Genomic DNA, 19323 nt, shown 5'->3' with positions numbered 1-19323 from the left:
AGGCAGCCCCTCATTACCGGGCATAGCCCTGGTCCCCGAGGACTGGACCCAGCACCTAATCCTGTATTTGTTCTTGGGGACTGTATCTGTGATTCTCCATTGAATGGAATATTAAGCACCCAGGTCTTTTGTGGAGCGTGTAAGCCATTTGGCTCCACTCATCTATTATTTATCAGCCTGGCAAATATTTTATCAGCCTTAGCCTCTCATGACCCACTCTCATGTGAAGCCCCCCTATAAATGAAGGAAAAAAAACAGGGGTATCATTTTTTTTTTCAATTTATCCTCCTTTTACTTTTTGCCTCATTTGTTCTAAAACCAGGACAAGGACACGGCCGTGTGTATTAAGCTGAATTAGAGAAGCAAATATGTGAAGTATTCCTCTGGAGTTCCCTTCGAGTTACCTTATCTAAGGCGCGCTGCCGCTTCCACCGCTTTGGAGATAGCACATAAATGAAAAGTGAGATCTAGATTTGCTTTATAAATCATTATCTTAGTTTCAGACTCCCTTCTCGGCCGACTCCCCCAAGCCAGCCACCCAGTCTGAGAAGAGAAGCAGAGACAGAGACTCCTGTTTTCACTTTCAACCTGAGAGTAAATCATGCCAGTTGGGGGGCTCACCTTGAGGCTTGGTGGAGATAATTGGAGTTGGTTAGCGAGGTGTTCTGAGCCATTACCTCCTGGTACCAGCGAATGGCTGGGGCTTGTCTCTCACTCCCAGAGGAGGGATACAGTAGCCTGTTGGCTCTGCACTTCGTGTGTGCGCGCGCACATGCATGCACACGTGGCACGTGTACACATGCGTGCATGCATAACCGCAGCCAGATCGGTGACCTTTCCCGATCACAATTTTAATGGCCCCTCAGCATTGTGAGGCTTCTGATCGTCACTTTTCCACCAAGTGCTTCACTTTCATACATTAATATTCATAACATTGATTTATTTTCAGAATTAACAAAAAACAGAAAAATAAAAACCCCAAACTGTTTGCCAGGGAATTAATCCTGACAGGAGCGTGGCATTGTTGTTTTATTTGAAGACAGCAGGAAGCAGAAATATGCATATGCAGATACACAGAGCAAGACACCAATTAAATGTTGATTAAGTCTTAACTATTGTGGGACTGCGTGTATGAGAGATTGCAGAGAGACAATTAAAACGGAACGGAAAAAAGAAAAGACGTTGGCTTTTTTTTTTTCCTGGCCAAACACACACGCTAGGAGGGAAAAACACACACACACACACACACACACACACACACACACACACACACACACACACACAGGCTTTCTGTTGTGAGCTTTTCAGATGTCCGGGCTTGATCTTTGGGTGGATTCAGAGGGGTGGGGCCCCTCTCTCTCTCTGGCAGCGGTGGTTTTCAGCCGCCGAGCTCGCCCGCTTTTGGCTGGTCAATTGTGACACTGCGTGTGTCAGCGAGCAGGGGGTCTCCTGGCAGTTGCGCGCGTGTGCGTCTGATAGCGTGTGTCCGCTTCACACATTGACTGTGAAGCTGCAGCAGTATAACAGCGGCTGCTGCTCCGGGGTCCCGGCGGTATTGGCCTAGCCTGCAGTCTCTCTTGGCTAACTCATGTTTCATTCTTTGGCAATTTGCCCTAATGAAGTCCCGCAGGAGCCCCTCAGACCTCTGTTCTCTTTCCATATTTAATCATGTTATTTTAATCTGGGGGATGAGCTAACGCCTCTTTCTCCTGCCGTGTGTGTGTGTGTGTGTGTGTGTGTGTGTGTGTGTGCGTGTGCGAGCGCGCTGCAGGTCATTACTGTAGCTCGGTTTCATGTGATGAGATGTCAAGAGGGAGATGCTGGCTTTAAGACAATGGAAGACAATGACTTTAATTCTGGGTGTAATATTGGTTTGACAATGTAAAAAGCTCCTTTGAAAAGCAGTGTCATCTTCACGTGATTGCTTCTCATTATTTGTTTAAAAAAAGAGGTTAATTATTCCGTTTTTTTCTCCTTTTAATTTCCCAGTCATCGTGGTCGGGGTAATTCTGATTTTTATGGCTGCTGTCAGACTGTTTTGGCTTTCTTTTGTTGCTTTTGTGCAGGTCGCAGCACAATCCCAACTTACTGACACTGATTTAAAAAGCATTTAATAATGAACCCTGACTCTGAGCTCGCTCACGCCATCTTTTAAAAAAAATGGGGTCAGAATCAGTGTTTTAAAGTAATGACTCATAATGGCCAGGTGCAATAGCAGCAAAATATTTTTGCTCTAATGACCCTCGACAAGTAAATCGATACAGAGGACAGCGCTGGATGCGTGTTGGCTGTGCTGCCTTTCCTTAGATCAATCTTTGTAATAGTTTTCTTTTCACATCAGTCGTCTGTGGTTTCTCTGTCACGAGGTCGAAGGCGGGCCCTGTCAGCGGGCTCGGCCATCAGAAACGGACGAGGATGTGTTCGTATGAAACGAGTTTGGTTTATATTAAAGGACATAACAGGATGTGGGCGGGGTCACTGTAGTCATTTTTTAAAGTAATTTATTACTTAAAATGACTTTAACCAAGAGCACAAATCAAAGTCTCCAAACTGTTCTGCCTTTTCATGAATTTTATGTTGTTGCTCAAAGTTTTTCCTTTTAAATCCCTCCTCCTCACATCTTCTCTCTCTTCCTGTAGTTAACTGCGTGTGTCCACGGTGCCGCCGCTTTGCTCTTTCCCATGTACTGGCAGCACATCTTCATCCCTGTGCTGCCCCCGCATCTTCTGGACTACTGCTGGTAAGGCTGACCACCTCTGAAGCACACACACACACAGAGCATCAGCATCACCAGTGTTTTCTCTTCAGTGCACACGTGTGCAGACCTGCACGCACGGTGCGTCGCACTCTGCCACTAAAACCTAAAAGTGCAGACACTTGTGTTCACACGTTCTCCCACCCATTCTTCATGTTCCTGCGATTCCTCTTGTGGCGCGACTTCTCACGTGTGGCTTCCTCGACATAATGAACGGCCCCGATCACCGAGCTCCATATTTCATGCCACCGCCAGCACCGCCGCGCTCTCATCATCTGGGCTCTCTCAGGGTTTCATTACCAGCGATCCAACGCAGATCCGACAAATCTGGACGGACTTGATTGAAACTGGATGTGGAGCGGGAGTCGCGGCTCGTCTGCAAACCCACACGCGCTCGGGTTAACGTCAGATCTGAACGTGTGAAAGTGTTTGCAGCGTGGTTACGTTTGCTCGTGAAGTCCAGCGCTTCAGCATCAGCGACACTTTGGCTTGAAGAAGCTATAAATCACTGACAGTGAAATATGATTTTCAACACTCTGCAAAGACTCATCATTATCTTATTCAATCACAGCGGTGTCCTCCATGTGCTGATTAGATAATGCAATTACATTAGATGCCCCGTGTGTGTGTGTGTGTGTGTGTGTGTGTGTGTGTGTACTGTTTGTGTAAATGGATCTGCGTAAATGTCGAACATTCATAAAACAGCACCCAGGGCTCCAGGCCTGCTGCTTGTTTTTCAGTTGCTTTAAGCTGATTACAAGCCTGTGGCTGCTGAATCATTCTGGCCAGGAACACGCTGACCCCAAACTATCCGATTATTACCGCCTCTGTAAACCTCATCGTAAAAATGGTTTCTATTATTTGACTGTTTTTGTTGATTTTATTCCTCGTGCTGATGGGGAGCGGTCCGTGATTCAACTTTTCCTTTCTGCAAACTTTGAAAATGAAGATATATATCACACCAAATAAGGACGACATGATAATAACCCCAAAAAAAAGCCACTTTATTTTGTATTTTTTGAAAATAAAAATAAAACTCTTGACACATCTGCCCTTTAACTTTCTGAGGAATGTTCTTTCTGCACTTCCTGAAACTACCAGTCAACTTGAAAACAAGCCTTAAATGAACCACTGATGCTTGTTGTTTTATACTTTTATTATGAACCAGTAAGTTTTGCATTTATACTGTATGTCAGTGTAGGTTGGTGTGTTATTTTTAAACTGTTCTTAGCTAAACTTTTATTTACCTTTTTAAGTCTCAATCAGAGATGTAAGGAAGGCGAGAACACATTTAGTGTTTTTACCTGCTTTTAAAAATAAATCCTGTAACCTGAGATTAGTTTGTGACAAACTAGATTAGCTGCTGCGCCCAGCAGCTAATCTGATGTTGTTGGGTTTTTGGGAAATAATCACAAACCTTACAGTGAATAGAAAAGGTGCTGCCTGCGCCTATGAATGTCTAACGATGTTGTCAGCTGGATTCAATTAAATATAGTTTTCAATACATCCAACAGCGTCAACTGTAATTATTTTAAGGTTTAGTGACCGTTGTTATTTTTAACGAGACATGATTACCACGGTTCTTAATCATTTTAAGTCAGGCCTTCACATGTCGGCAAATGTAACCCTAAAATGTATTCAGATTACATTTATGGAATACAGAGAAACAAATTCCCACAGCTGTGATTTTTTATTTCAAAGATTCATGTGATCGCTGAAGTATCCTCCACGAATGTTTCCTTACTTCGTGTAACCGTTTGATCTCACAGGTCTCTCTTTCTGTCCACAGCGCCCCTATGCCGTACTTTGTGGGAGTTCATCTTAGTCTGCTCGAGGTATGTTAGAGGATCTTTGGCATTTTCAGTAGATTTGAATGTTACGTGTACATTTTTGAATTGAGTTATTCTCTCTGTGCAAACGTCCACCTAATGCCCCCCACCCCCCACCCCAACCCATCTCCAACAGCGTTTCAATAAAATTTGACAGGTATATTTTCTTTCCTTTTCACTTCCTCTGCTGCTTTTGTGCATCCTTAAACCAAACGTACAAAGAAGCCAAAGAAAGCATCTGCAAACAAAGAGCTTTCCTACTTCATTGTGTTGGTTGGGGGGCAAGTCATCAGCAGCACTGCTGTTTTGTGTGAATGCATGTTGCAAGAACACACACACTCACACTTGTGTGTAAGTGTTAGTATGTAGGTGTGTGTGTGTGTTTGTGCAAATGCATATGTTCTAATGCACACGTGTGTGTGTGATATTTGTCTGACAGTTGCGGCAGTGGCAGTATTTATCACACTCTGCATCCGTGACAGACCTTCTTTCCGCCACTACATAATTAGTCCAGATCAGCATGTGAGCCTCCGCTGCACAGGCTGTCACAAAAGTGACAAACTAGAAATTCACACACAACGCTGCCCCCCCACCCCCCTACACACACACCTGCCTGCATCCTGCACCACACTGAAATAATTGTTGAATTTGTCGCCATCGGGATGCGCGCGGCACACCGCAGCATCACTGTGTTGTTATTGATGCGTGAGGTTTTTGGTGCTGTGGAAAATGTTTGCGCGGTCCAAATGTTTTCTCTCAGTGCCATTCTTCATTTCGCCAGCTCGCGTCTGCGCGCGTGTTACCGTAAACACGTTCTAATCATTTTTCTCCCCCACACGCCATTTTTCATCCTTAATCGTAAAGGAGTGTGATAACTGTGCAGCTTTAACCGCGGCTGCTGGATTTTCATGTTCCCCGGGCTTCAGGACAGAAATAACTTTGTCTCCCGGGAAACGCACCTGGGCCACACTGCGGGTTTAAAAATCGTGGCGTTATTTCACGATTTAATAATGCCACAAATACAAATATTTATTATGTTGAAAGATGTCAGATGCACAGGAAGTCTCCAGCACAACGATCATTAAGAAAAACAAGAAAAATAAATGATAGCTTTGAGTGTGTGTGTGTGTACTGAAATGGATACTTTTCTATTCTATAATATTGAAACTTGTAAAATAATAATGATGAGAATATCTACGTTGGTCTGCTGCTGCACTAACGTCGCCCTTTTCCTCCCGTAGAGAGTGCGCAGTCGATCGCTGGAGGACGTGGTCATCCTGAACGTGGACACAAACACCCTGGAGAGCCCTTTCGACGACCTGCACAACCTCCCGGGTGACGTGGTGAGACGAACATGCAGTTTTTATTGCTACATCACACACACACATGCAGTGATCTCACATGCACACGCGCATGGCAAGAAAACTAAAGCACACACATCCAGAAACTTGTCAGAGTACGGCTCTGTCCCCTCCCCGCATCATTAATGACTGCAGCACTGGCTCCTCAGATTGCGGCTGTCTAAAGTAAACTCCCGTCGCGTCGTATGACGCTCGAAGGCAAACAGCATTCCCCGACCATCAGAGGCTTGTGGGAAAATGTGAAACTCCCTTCCCTTCATCTCCATCCATTCTAATCATTATTTCACAAAGTCTTGCGTTTCTGCCTGCCCACTGGCACGTTTCTGAGAAGGAGAGATAGGAGGAGGGGACGAGGCAGAGAAAAGAAAAGAAAAGGCAGAGATGGGTGATTTTGTAGGGGGAGAGAGTGGGAAGAAAGGGGCCAATTACCAGTGTGGGCAGTGAAGCCACCTGCCAGCGCGTCGTCTCTTTAATTAACGGAGCGCCGACGCCGGTCAGTGCTACGGGAAGCATCACCGTGGCGTCGGGGTCACTCGCACACACCAGTCTTTGTGGTGTTTGTTTAGCTCTTCTTCACGGTGTGTGTGTGTGTGTGTGTGTTTAAAGCTGCGCCGTGAGACGCCGAGGCCCCGCCGAGGCTGCGGACGCTCTATTACCCACGCTGCTAACAGTATATACTCGGGTTCCACCGCCTACCGGACTCCTGTCCCAGCAGCAGTACATAATTTAATCCACTGCCCAGCAGACTCCAGACCTGCTCGCACTCCCACACTTCTCTGGTTCTCCTGATTTAGCGCTGCTCAGCCTACTATGACTGCTAGCGTGTGTGAATGCCTCTTTACTCTGTGCACCGCTCCGATCTTTTTTACACTTTCTGCCAGCTCTCTCGCCCGTTTGCCTGCCTGACTGCTCGAGTTTCATGGCACCTGTCTGCCTTCTTGTCTCTCTCTCTCGCAGCACTTCCCGCCTGCCTGGACGTTTCCCGCCGCCGCTGTTTGCTTCTCATGCTTCTCTGCCTGTGTGCCTGTCTGGCTACCTTCTTCTCACTTCTTGCCTGCTTGCTTTTCTGCACCCAGGGACCGAATCCCTAAATTAAATTGCAAACTGAGTTTGTCATAAAAAAAGAGTCGGGGCTTTTGAAAGCGACAGAAGCGGAGAGAGAAGCCTTTGTCTTTGCCGTGTGATAAATTAAGTGGCAGGCTCGGAGGCTTTTTTGCTTTGATCCCCACTCGCCATTTTTCCTGACTAATGACAGAACATAGCCTGCACATCACGTCAAATTACACCACCTGAAACGGAAACTTTGCTGGCATTAATATATTTATCGTAACAAATTGTTGTTGTTTTTACTCCCGTTCATTTTTCCCCCTCCTGCCTCCTCTCATCTTTTCTCGGAGGTTAGCAGATTAATAACAAAGCGAGCAGGTACTAATTGAGTGGAATTCCAGGTCTCTTGTTAGTTTGCTTGTTAGTGATGAGGACACGCCACATGGCATTTGATGTTTGTGTTTACACAAAAGGAGGCATTGTGCAGTTTGTCAAAGTGAGGCCTGAAATCTTGATTAATGCTGAGTGATTCTCTGCCTGGGCTGAGCTGCCGAGCTATGAAAGGCGCTCTTGGTTTCTCTGCGGTTCTCGCTGTAACGCTCGGGCTTTATTCGGTGTGAAACAGAAGCCCCGAGACCTACGAAGCAACGATTATTTCACTTTGTGTGAATATATAAAAAGCATAAAATGGATTCAAAGGTAAAGGCCACGGGCAGTTCTTCTGTGCGTACGACTAAAACACCCCGATGTTGATTTAAGCAAACCTTTGGAGATCCGTCTAATTGTGGCGGCGCGGGCTGCGAGCACATGTGGACTCCATTACGAGGATCTGCTGACCAGTGGCCGTGCTTTTAGCGGGTTCAGAGTTCACAGTTGTCCCGAATTAGTGTCTCTCTTTCAGACGGGACCCCTGCTCCAGCTCCGCCCCCTTAATGGTCTTTTCCCGCAATTTCACACATAATATTTTAGATTTATTGACTATTACGAACGCTACCACGCCAGTAGCGGTTCCGTTTAGCAGCGAGAAGGAAAGATCTGACTGAGAGTAATTGGTAACGGGTCAGAGAGGATGCCGCCAGCGTTTGAGGGTAACTCTTGATTTTTATTGTTTTTAAATTGGAAACGTCACGTTAATCAAAGATTCAGAATTAATTTCTTTTTGTCTTTTTTGTTTTTATTTGGAACATGAGGAATATTTGAAGCATGGCGTTCCAAAGCAAACCCCGTGTGTTTGTTTGAAACAATTAGATCAGGGAACTTTGTTTGTTTGTTTGTTGACTGTTGTTTTTAAATAAAAGGCCTGATATTATTAGACAAATAGAGCCTACAGTGTTTTGGCAGGATTTTGCATTATTTAGAGTTGCTTTAACCAAAAGTTTCGATACTTTTTTTTTTTTAATATACATTAATGTTGATCTCAGAACAGGCTGCGCTCGTGTCAGTAAAAGCAACGTGTTGACAAGCTTACTGAAAAGGAATAGTCGATAAAAACAAATAAAAAAGAAGCTGTAGTTTTTCCCTGGAAGATCAAGGTATTTTTGTTTCCTTCTCTGAGATCCACAATTCTTCAGCGCAGAGATTGTGCTGATAAAGTTATAATTGGCTTTTGGTTGGCGGAGCTGTTTACTCCGCCAGTCATTAAAAGTATCCAAGAATAGCAAATTAGGAGTCTGTTAATTCCGAAAACAAACATCGCACGTCTGAATCGGATTGTTATTTGATCCTGGCAGTTGATCTCAAACCAATGATGGAAGAATTTTTTTGTTTTCATGTATTATTCTTTCTGTGCCGCGTATTCAAGGTGAGCTGCTACAATGCAGCTTACATCTTTATTTTCAGATGCTCCCTCTCACATCACAGCCTAATTCCTTCTATTCTCCTCCTCTCTGCCTCTCGCTACTTTGCTGACACCGCGTACCCGTACGTACCTAGCCTTCGCACATTTGATCATTTGTATTCCCAATCAAGGGGGGGATTTACAGCGTACACTCCTACTTCCTGTATTTCAAGCCTACATTTGGAGGTTTACAAATGAACGAGGGGGTTGAGGCTGCGTCTGCGCGCCTCTCCTGAGATCACCTGGCGCACTTAATCAAACATCGCGGCTTTAATTTGGCGTTCGGTTTCTGACATTTTCCAGAAAACAACATCTACGTCATCATGTAGAGCAGAGCGCGGCCGACAGCAGCAGGCAACACTCACAGAGACACCCACACGCCGGAGGAACGTTTGTCGTTCACGTGTAGTTTGGAGTAAACTTTCTGCTCAGATTTTGTCCATTTTCACTTTACAATAAGCCAAGTTTGCTTCACTTAAAGCAAAGCTGCCTACAGTAAAGTCCCTCGCATGCTGCGCTGAAACTACGTGGTAGCTCAGCGCCGGGAATGCAGTCGCTCCACCTCGGCTACACGCTGTACTTTTCCAGAAACAGTCCTGGGATCTGCACCACATCATAACAAGCTCCAAGCAAAGTATCTGATTTTCCTGTTGCTGTTGTGAGTCCTTATTGTACCGACTGCAAACGTCACAGTGTGCTCATTTAAAGCCTCATTTTCCAGGTTGTGATTTGTCTTTCTGTGGCGCTGCGCACACACTCCCGCTGCAGCGTTAGCAGCCCTTCATTGACTCGCGTGGAGTTTAAAAAGCTGCACTTCATTTTCACATAGTCGGTCTGCCGGCGCTTCGCTCTGGATTAGAAGTCAAAAAGGGAGAGCAGCATCACCCACTGCGTTAGTTATTGAAGTGAGGGATGACATTTAGCTGTAGTTAATTATGTATGCAAAACTCAGCCGCTCAGCTGCTATAAGAGGTCAGCTTGACAAAGTAACCCCACACCGGGCAGAATCTCATGGCAATGAGATAGCCCTATTAAAACACACACACACACACACACTTCCCCCCTTTGCTTTCTCACCCTTTCTCATTTCGCCTGACTAATGTATTGCAACGCAACACTCTGAATACTTTATACCTTTTAGTTTTTTCGTCCACTGCTTTACTGATTTTTAAAAAAATAATTTCTTGCAGTCAAACCTAAAACTAGTATCGACTGTATTTGTGTAGATTCGTCTTTGTTCTGCATTTTTATGGTTAATTTTCATTTTGCGGTTTAAAAGATATCTAATATTTATCTTTAATTGAAAGAAGGAATGATTTTTCACAGATTCCAAGTTGCGTTCTCTTTGTGTGTGTGTGTGTGTGTGTGTGTGTGTGTGTGTGGGTTCTCTGTGCGTCTTTGTTCAGATTTGTGTGTGTGTGTGTACAGTTCAGACTGCAGCACATCAAAAGAAAGTGGGAGATTTTCATAACTATTTTTTTCTTTGTAGTTCTTTAATTGCGTCCCCATGGCTTTCTTTCCCTGGACAGATTCTTAAACAAAACATTCCTTTTTTGTGAGAAGAAAATCCAACTTTTTATTCGTTTTTTTAAAACAACAGACAAGCGTCAGGGTCGTTATTTGTGAGACTTTTTTTTTAATGCCCAAGTAAAAATTTAAAGTAAAATTCTACATATCTGTATATAATCGAGCTCGTTTGCAGATGTTTTTTCTTCTCCTTTTGTCGTTTATTAAAAGTGAAAGTTTGTGGTGCGTGTCATGCGTTACCTGATTCTGTGTCACTTAACAAAATAGGAAATCACATGGCAAGTTTGCTTTTTTAAAAATTATCCAAAAGCTCATGCGTTTCGGTCGCACGTGCACAGCAGTGCGACGCAAGGCCCTTGATTGATGCTCGCTCGATGCATCAATGCATCAAGGCGGCGGCGTGAGCGCAGACATTCGCATGCGTTCACACAGATGCCTGGTGTCACCTACAGAGGTATCATCCCTTACATTCAGGCAGGGATCATCATTGCACCTGCTAATTACCATCTCCAGCTGGAGAGTTAAATGGAGATCTGTTCTATGTCTGACCTTTGACCCCATGCTCTTTATGTGACGCACTTCAAACCCTGTTTGGGGCTGGCTGGGCCGGGCCTTAATGAGGCCCCGTGTCTGCCCTCTGGGGGCCGAGCGCCTCGGATGCCCCGCTTTCATCCCCGACCATCTTCCCTTGATGTAAATTGAAAAGATCACAGCTATGGGGAGAAGACCTGTACTGGAAAGGCCTCTCTGCATAGATTATGAATATCATAACTCAACAGTTTTTTCCCTCTCTCTCTGTCTCTGTGTCTCTCTCCGACAACCACCCACTCCCCTCTCTCCCCCTGCCACCCCTTCCCTGTACAATGCTATAGTTCTAATTGGACCCAATGGGGGACTCTCTGCCTTTGATCTCATCACCGCCACTGTGACTTTACACTAAAAAATGTCACTGCCAAATAGGGTTATCACCTGTAGAGCCTGGCCTTCCTCTGATGCCTGTACGCATCTCGTTAGCTTCACTCAAACTGCAGAAGTTAATTAGTTTGACAGAGCCATTACCGCGGAGGCACACCTGATGATTGTGGCGTAGGCGCCATATTCAAAACCCAATTACGACGTACACGTTTGTTTTATTTATTTCTTTTTTTTCCCTGTGTGAGGCAGCGCACCGCGCGTTTTCATTTCTATTAACAAAACACGCTACGACTATATTTGATTTGTAATATCTGACAATTTAATTAATCGCTACGTGTGACCGAAGGAGGATATTTTAACTCTTCCCGTGAACGAAGGCGAAACTTCCAACTCATCGCTTTATCGCCCGTTTTTCAAACACCGAGAAGTAAAAAAAACAACAAAACAGTAGTGATTGTGTCCCCACCTCATTAAAAAGTGTTCGCCGCCGCGGCGCTCTCACCCGTTCAAAGCTGCTGCGTGCAGAGTAAACTCCACTATCCCGTCTCCTCTGACAGTCTTCGGGGGTATGCCTCCCCCTCGTAGACTGACATTGTGTTCGCTTTGATTCTCCCCCTCCAAAAAGGAGAGGGGGGAAAAAGGCAGTTTAATGATTTGCGAGGAAGGGGGGAAAACAGTGAAAATGCACATAAACATTAAATATTAATTCCAAAAAGGGCTTTACATAAACATAAAAGCATTTAGCACAATGAGTGAATATGGAGATGACACTTGTTAATTTAACCGTGATAAACTTTCTGTTTGATGCCTGGGAGCATTTGCAGTGGCAGCACGGGGACGCTGTGGAGAGTGAGAAAGCCCAGGGGAGCCAAATCAACACTGTTCATTTTGTCTTTGTCCCAGTTTAAGACTGCCACACTCTCCGGCTGCCTCTCCCCGCTTGTCCTCCGTGTGAGCTGTGCTAACACTTTGCTTCTCCTCCCTGAAGTTTCCCAGATCGGCTAATTGCAGATGCCAGATGACAAAATCCCCCCAACGCCGCAGCGCGATGTACGCGACCATAGACCAGATCAGCACTTTATCACATTTGCTGCAGGCGTGGGTCAGATGTTTTACTGCTTTCATCGCTTTGACTTTTTCGCCACAGATACTCAAATTTTATTCGTCTCGCACACTTACACAGTACGACATGTGGTGAAATGCTTATTGCAATGCCCGATCATTAAATTGCAATAAGGAAATTTACTAAATTTACAGATTTTAAATTTAGAAATTTACTACGGTGGCCCCGAGAGGTCAAACGGACTGCAACTTAAAAAACACCAGCAATAAGAAAAACGCTGCAAAAGCACACAAAACACAACGGAAATAGGAAAAACAGATTTCCAAAAGCACAAGGGAAGTGTTTCTGGGGAGACAATAACCCGACGGACCAGTTGCAGGAACCAAAACATGCTGGGTAAGTGTGTTTTAATCTCATGATATATAATATTCCTATAATATTTATGACGGATTTTTAGGCTAATAGTTAAGCTAACACACTTGCCTCATCTTTTCTTTCGTCACTAAACCGACAGATCCTCCACTTCGTTTAAGTGTCTCCCAGCGCAATTCTTAGCATATTTTGGTTCCTGCAACTGGTCCGTCGGGTTATTGTCTCCCCAGAAACACTTCCCTTGTGCTTTTGGAAATCATTTTTTTCCTATTCACGTTTTCGTTTTCCGTTTTCGTTTTTCCTATTTCCGTTGTGTTTTGTGTGCTTTTGCAGCATTTTTCTTATTGCTGGTGTTTTCTTAAGTTGCAGTCCGTTTGTCCTCTCAGGGCCACCGTCATTTACAGTAAAAATGTGCAAATAACGATTTAAGAAGTGTGAAATAAACAGAGTACGTGCGGTGACGTGATGTATGAGAGCAACACGAACAACGCAGAGCGCACGCCTCGACGTGATGACTCTACGTTAGATTAATTCAAACGGTAATTTTCCCTTTTCGTGGTGGTCATTTGACATGTGCACTCCCAGTTTCTGTCCCAGTTTGGCAGGTGGTATTTCAGCCTGTTTTACACTAGTGTAGAATATGGACTGAATCAATGCAAAGTTTGGAGGTGCACACGATCCGTTTCTCGCTAATTGAGGTTGAAGGTTAAACGTAATGTTTTCCTTTTGCAATTGGGATTCAAGGCCAGCGCTACCAGCCCACTGTGTTAGAGTAATCTAGACTTCCTGCGCAACCCGATCAAACATTGTGCTTTTGCGCTAGGCTGGCACAGCCCACACAGAGAGGAGCAGTGCCTCGCTATCTCTGCCTCCTCCTTGCACTGCCACAACACAGACTACTGCTGAGCAGGTGAGGAGAGCCTCTTGACAACTTCCTTCCCAGACTCCCCAGGGCCCGGTGGCCGGCGTGAATCTTTTGTCATCCTAAAACAAGCTCGGGCCTGCTGCTCCTCCACTCTCGCCTGGAGTCCTGGAGACAGAGCCAGGAGAGGGGAAAATAATTAAAGACGCTTTATGTCAAGAATCCTCTTCTAGAGGGAGTCCAGCAGAGCCAAGAGGGGAGGGGAAAACAGGAGGGAGAGATGGCGAAAAAAGCAAGAAGGTGATGGGTGGTGGAGGGAGGGAGGGAGGGGGGTGAAGAGCAGTATGGAGAAGGAGAGGGTGAGAGAGGAAAATCAAGAATGTGAGTTTCCATTTCCTCGCCGATGTCCCCTCCTCCTCGCCGCCCCCGTGCTCCGCTCAATTAGCAAAGCAGCAGGTGCTCCCAGCAGCACAACAGATCGGTGGAAAGGCTGAAGCTTCTCCCTTTCTTTCCTTTCCCTTCTTTGAGATGACCTGCAAATGTGATACTTCACACCCAGAATGGGCTAGCTGTTTCTTCCACCAATTTCAGAGGTGATAATTTAACTTTTACCCCTCCGTCTCTCCCCGCACCCCACCACCTCTCTCTCCCGATTTTCTTTTCCATCAGGTGTCCTCGCTGAAGAGCAAGCTGAAGAAGCAGTCGACAGCGACGGGAAGTGGTGTGGCGAGGGCCTTCCTGAGAGCGCAGGCCGCTCTGTTTGGATCCTACAGAGACGCTCTCAGATATAAACCTGTAAGGACGTCATTAATCATCATGTTAATCACTAAAAGCCACTGAATGTGTGTAAACAGTGAGTTCGCTCAAACAATGGGCAACACTTTTATTGCGCAGCTTTTGTGGTGTAAAAATCACGCATGACAGCTAATGTGACGAGTACGGTGTCAGAGTGTATTTGTGCAAAATCTTTGGAAGTCATTCTGCGAGCAGAGATCTTCACATAGATCGGTCCCAAAAGGTTGAAACGTTGTGACTCCTTCAGTCTCAGCTGACTGCAGGTTTCCCCAACCTTATAAACCAGCGCTCCCCAACCTTTTTTGCGCCACAGACCGGCTTATGTCCGACAATATTTTCACGGACCGGCCTTTAAGGTGTCGCGGATAAATACAACAAAATAAAACCAGTACCGCTACCAAAAAAAAGAAGAACACACGGGGAAAGACCCAGGGAAACAGAGTTAATGATAAAAACCCTGAAAACCATAAATTTCACACCCGAGGCTCAACTCTCACGGCCCGGTACCAAATGACTCACAGACCAGTACCGGTCCGTGGCCCAAGGGTTGGGGATCGCTGTTATAAACAGTACATTAATGTGCATATATGCACATAGGCTGGTGTATTTGCTCCTAAGCATGCGCAACACAGAGGCGTTTTCAGTTTGGCTGAACAGAGTCAAATTTCATCTGTTTCGACTCAAAGCGAAAGGTGTGTTTTCAGTCAGAGCGAGGAGCTAAGGTGGGCTTGTCTGAGACGGTGAAATGTCAGAGGAGCCGAAAAGAGTCGGGACGTTCCCTTTGAAGATCTCTTTTAGCCACCTTTGGTGTTTAACTTGCCTTTGCTAAGCCCCCTAACATTTCTTTTCTAGATCTTTTCTGCTTATCAAGTCTGAATCAGAGCAGAGCAAACTACACCATGTCCTGTTTGTCAGATAGCAAAGCCTTTGTTCCTCTGGCTTTGAGATTAATTGGACTTTGTGGACTCCCGGAGTCAAGATGCTACATTATTGATGCTGTCTCTCTTTTCTTTGTATACAGGCTGTATACGAACAAACTGCCTCCCCTCTGACACAGGCGCCGAGACTCGGTGTGTTTGTGCGTGCGAGCGCATCGTGCGGTGATTTCTCAGTTCGCTCACGTTCACACACTGTTTTCTTTTAGACTTTTAGGATCTGTGTAAAAGCTTTGGAGTTAACATACATGCACAAACTACACTTGTGTTTTGATAAAGAAGATCTCTTCCTGTGTCCCGAAATTTGGGGAATATCGCTCTGCTCGTCGTTCTGAAGGAAAGATCTTCCTGGAGAGAGCTGAGGCGCTCTGCAGTTCACAGATCCATATGCCTCGACAGAAGGAGGGGTGTGGATGCTCGGTGAGAGTCTCGCTGAGTTGTAAATGAAACAAAACTCGAAAATGATAATGACTCGAAAAGCAGTCAGCTGATCATACGGGCAGATCATCGGTTTCGGCTCACGTTAAAGCTCCCCAGGTGCTTCTCGCTAGCTTGGAGTAACACAGGTGTCTGACAAAAGAACCTGAAATAGCAAATCGGTTTTTACCACCGTCGGTGAGGCCAGGCTGGGTAGGCGGGTGTGCGTACCTCATAGTGCGGTCGGTCCTATTCGCTCAGGTTTGGCTAAACAACACGTGTAACCGGTTCAGATTATCCAGCCAGATGTGAAGCTGTGGATAGGCGTGGTTGAGGTGCTATCACATATTTAAAAGTGGTAACGATTATTTTAGACACAGAAACCTTCTCGGTGCATAATCTCAGAAAGTTACAGTTTGCTCAAAGAATTTGCAGCTCTGTATGAAAAGTGCCTGCACAGATATAAGCCAACATGAGATGGAAGAGTCCAGAACATGCAATAAAATGTATCCATTTTAAATAATGAATGTGCATTCAAGCATGAAACCTGACCGATGTATCAGCTGTGGAGGCTTCATCGTCTGTCTTAAAGAATCTTCCTCGGTTTTACTTTTGGCTCATCCTCAACATTTTGCATATTTTGAAATTCAATTCAATGTTATTTATACAGCGCCAAATCACAACAGCAGTCGCCTCAAGGCGCTTTATATTGTAAGGTAGATCCTACAATAATACATACAGAGAAAAACCCAACAATCATATGACCCCCTATGAGCAAGCACTTTGGCGACAGTGGGAAGGAAAAACTCCCTTTTAACAGGAAGAAACCTCCGACAGAACCAGGCTCAGGGAGGGGCGGGGCCATCTGCTGTGATTGGTTGGGGTGAGAGAAGGAAGACAGGATAAAAACATGCATTGAACCCTGTGATGCGGTAAAATCACGTCAAGTCCTTGAATCGATGTTTGTTGTTTGTTGTATTTTTCTGCTGTAGAGGAAAAGTTCACCATGTAAACAAATAGCAGGCAGTCATCAAACTTTACACTATCGAGTTTTCCTCTAACCTGGATGCTTTGTGCTTCAGTTTAATGACTCTCTTAAAATAGCTAAAATGATTGTTGTGCTCCTTCTGTAAAGGTGCAGATAAAACTTTGAAATGAAAACACGTTCTTCCGTCTACAGTATGGAGAAATCTGTACGTCCACCTTACATTAAATATAAGGGGCTAAATGCTTCTCGCTCACTCTCAGGCCAGTTTAAAAACAACAAGTGTCAACATGAAAAATAAAACCAGTAAAGCAGCCAGGAACAGTTTTCTTTCTACCACAGCAAAGCCAAAGCAAAGCCGCGGTGCAACCACGGAGGAGATGCACATCACCTTCCTGCTGGCAACTGTAGCCAAGTAGAGAGAAATTTCTCACCAGCTTTATTTTCATGTAACCAGATCGTGATGAATTGAACAACCTCAGCAAACACACATCAGTGAACTGTCCCTGTAAAGATGGGAGAGTCCTGCAGCAGCGCTCGTAGTTGTCATGCACTGCAGGTCAGTGTGAGTTTGAACACTGAGCTCTGTGTACTCGGGAATATTTGTTTTTCCTTAGTAGCCGTCAGCTTTTCAGTCTGCTGTCCAGCTTTGTACGCTGCAGTGTGGTCTGTAGCTGATTAAACCGTGAGTTACTTTCAACTCTTACAAGATAATATGCTGTAAAAACTTTAGTGATGTAAGTGGAACTGTATTCCCGTGATGTAATTTGGGCCACTGGTATCCTCCGCCAGTCCCTGAAAATGGGGTTATTCTCCAGCGTTGTTAAGTTGTTTTTATGTGGCGCGCTGTGCTCGTAGCCTGGAACAGACAAAGCACATTGTTTTACCTCTGAAGAATTTGGAGCATCGTTGAAATCTGTGAGAATTATGTTAATTATGAGAGAACATGAACTGGAAAAGGACCGTGGGGCAGCGCGCGATTGGCCTGTAGTGGTTCTGTTGTCATCCTGCGTTTCTATAGCTCACAGGCCGACAGACATGATGTAAGAAATGGTAATAATGCAATAATGTGTTCGTGTGGAGCACTGTTGGGTTTACTGGGACGTGTATCTGGTCCAGGGGAGATCATGTACGCATTGCCAGGGGAACCATTTCTAATTTTCCTTTTTTTGTTTTTTCCCCCAACTTCCACTCTTCCTCCTTCCTTCCTGTCACTCTTTTAAACTAGTCCTGTTTGGGTTTTAGCTCACTAATGAAGAAATCGTCTGAAATACTCGATGGTTAAAAAATGCAGCGTTGTAACGATGCCACACATCATGTGCATGACACGAATCCTTCCATAAACAACACTAGTGCCTTAAAAAACAGGATATCTGCTTCCTGCGGCTCGTTTATGAGCTTCGAGTAAACGTGGTGCAAAAACAGATTGGTGCAAACAAAGAGTCCGAGTTTTGTTGTTTTTACCCAAAAATGTTTTTGTGAACAGGGAGAGCCAATCACGTTCTGTGAAGAAAGCTTCGTGAACCATCGTTCGAGCACCATGAAGAACTTCCTGTCCATGGCTGTCAACCTGCAGCTCTTCAAACAGGTACAAACCACTGTGTGTGTGTGTGTCTGTGTGTGTGCGTGTGTGTGTGTGTGTGTGTGTCTGTGTGTGTGTGTGTGTGTGTGTGTGTGTGTGTGTCTGTGTCTGTGTGTGTGTCTGTGTCTGTGTGTGTGTCTGTGTGCATGTGTGTGCTCTGTGCTGAAGTGGAAAAACTGTAACATCTTTATCTATATTTGCATTCTGTTCTATAAAAGAGGGCCTTTGGTCGTCCTCAGATCAGAACCATCTGCTGTCAGCTGCTTGTATGCACACACTGAGTGAGTGCTTACTTGGTAGGTTATTCTAACCTCTTCCATCAGGTTATTTTTGAGCATATTTCTTGTTTCCATTGGTGAAAGTTTTTAGTTTTATAGATAAAAGTTGCCTGGTAGCTCCTCTCGCGCTCAGCAAATTGTCAGCTGGATTTGGAGGAACGTAGAGGCGAGAGGCCTGGGATTATGTGAGGTTACTGACCTCCAGAAACAGTTTACAGTGGATATCTCTTAGTGCACATCTTAATGTTTCTCTGCTCGATTTTATCTGGTATACCCCCCCCCCCCCCCCCCCCCCAAAAAAAAAGATATCATGTCCACGTGTCTGTGAAATCAAAATGTGGGACCAGAATTTTAATTTGCTCCTCAGAAAATCTAAAATCCACCTCGTATAGGTTTTGTTAACTCCGCTGGGGTGGTGTGTGTGTTTACTTGCTGTGTGTTTGTGTGCCTGAGCGCGAGCAGGTATCCTTTATTCATGTGTGGTTTCCCTTAAAAACCACTCATGTATACTTAATATGTTTTCCCCCCAAAATCCCTTCAGTAATACTAAACTTAGCAGAGACGAGTGGAAAGACACCTCTGGCACCGAAGAAAATTTCCTCTCGCCCCTCGGATTTTTCTTTGCGCTCTCTGACCCACGATACTAGTGCGATTTACCCCCGAGAGCGCAGCACAGCAGCCCTCAATCAACCTTTTGTTTCTCTGGACACTCGGTTTATAATTTTCCCAGGCAGAGCAGATAGCGAGCAGCGGTTCAAAGCAT

At 45.1% G+C, this 19323-nt stretch overlaps 1 protein-coding gene across 3 annotated transcripts in view; it reads left to right on the top strand.

Annotated features, from left to right (window-relative positions):
* Nucleotides 1–19323, top strand: part of dennd1b (DENN/MADD domain containing 1B) — a 94054-nt gene that overhangs the window by 53430 nt on the left and 21301 nt on the right. For all 3 annotated transcript variants that reach the window (XM_025899380.1, XM_005460342.3, XM_005460343.3), the window contains 5 exons: nt 2640–2740; nt 4545–4590; nt 5826–5927; nt 14238–14363; nt 18187–18288. In XM_025899380.1, the coding sequence (XP_025755165.1) occupies nt 2640–2740; nt 4545–4590; nt 5826–5927; nt 14238–14363; nt 18187–18288 (477 nt within the window). The remainder of the gene's footprint in view (nt 1–2639; nt 2741–4544; nt 4591–5825; nt 5928–14237; nt 14364–18186; nt 18289–19323) is intronic.

Source organism: Oreochromis niloticus, linkage group LG17 (genome assembly GCF_001858045.2).
Source record: "Oreochromis niloticus isolate F11D_XX linkage group LG17, O_niloticus_UMD_NMBU, whole genome shotgun sequence".
In the NCBI taxonomy this organism is placed as follows: Eukaryota; Metazoa; Chordata; class Actinopteri; order Cichliformes; family Cichlidae; genus Oreochromis; species Oreochromis niloticus.
Note: the sequence above shows the minus strand (reverse complement) of the source record. Positions and strands in the feature narration are given on the sequence as shown.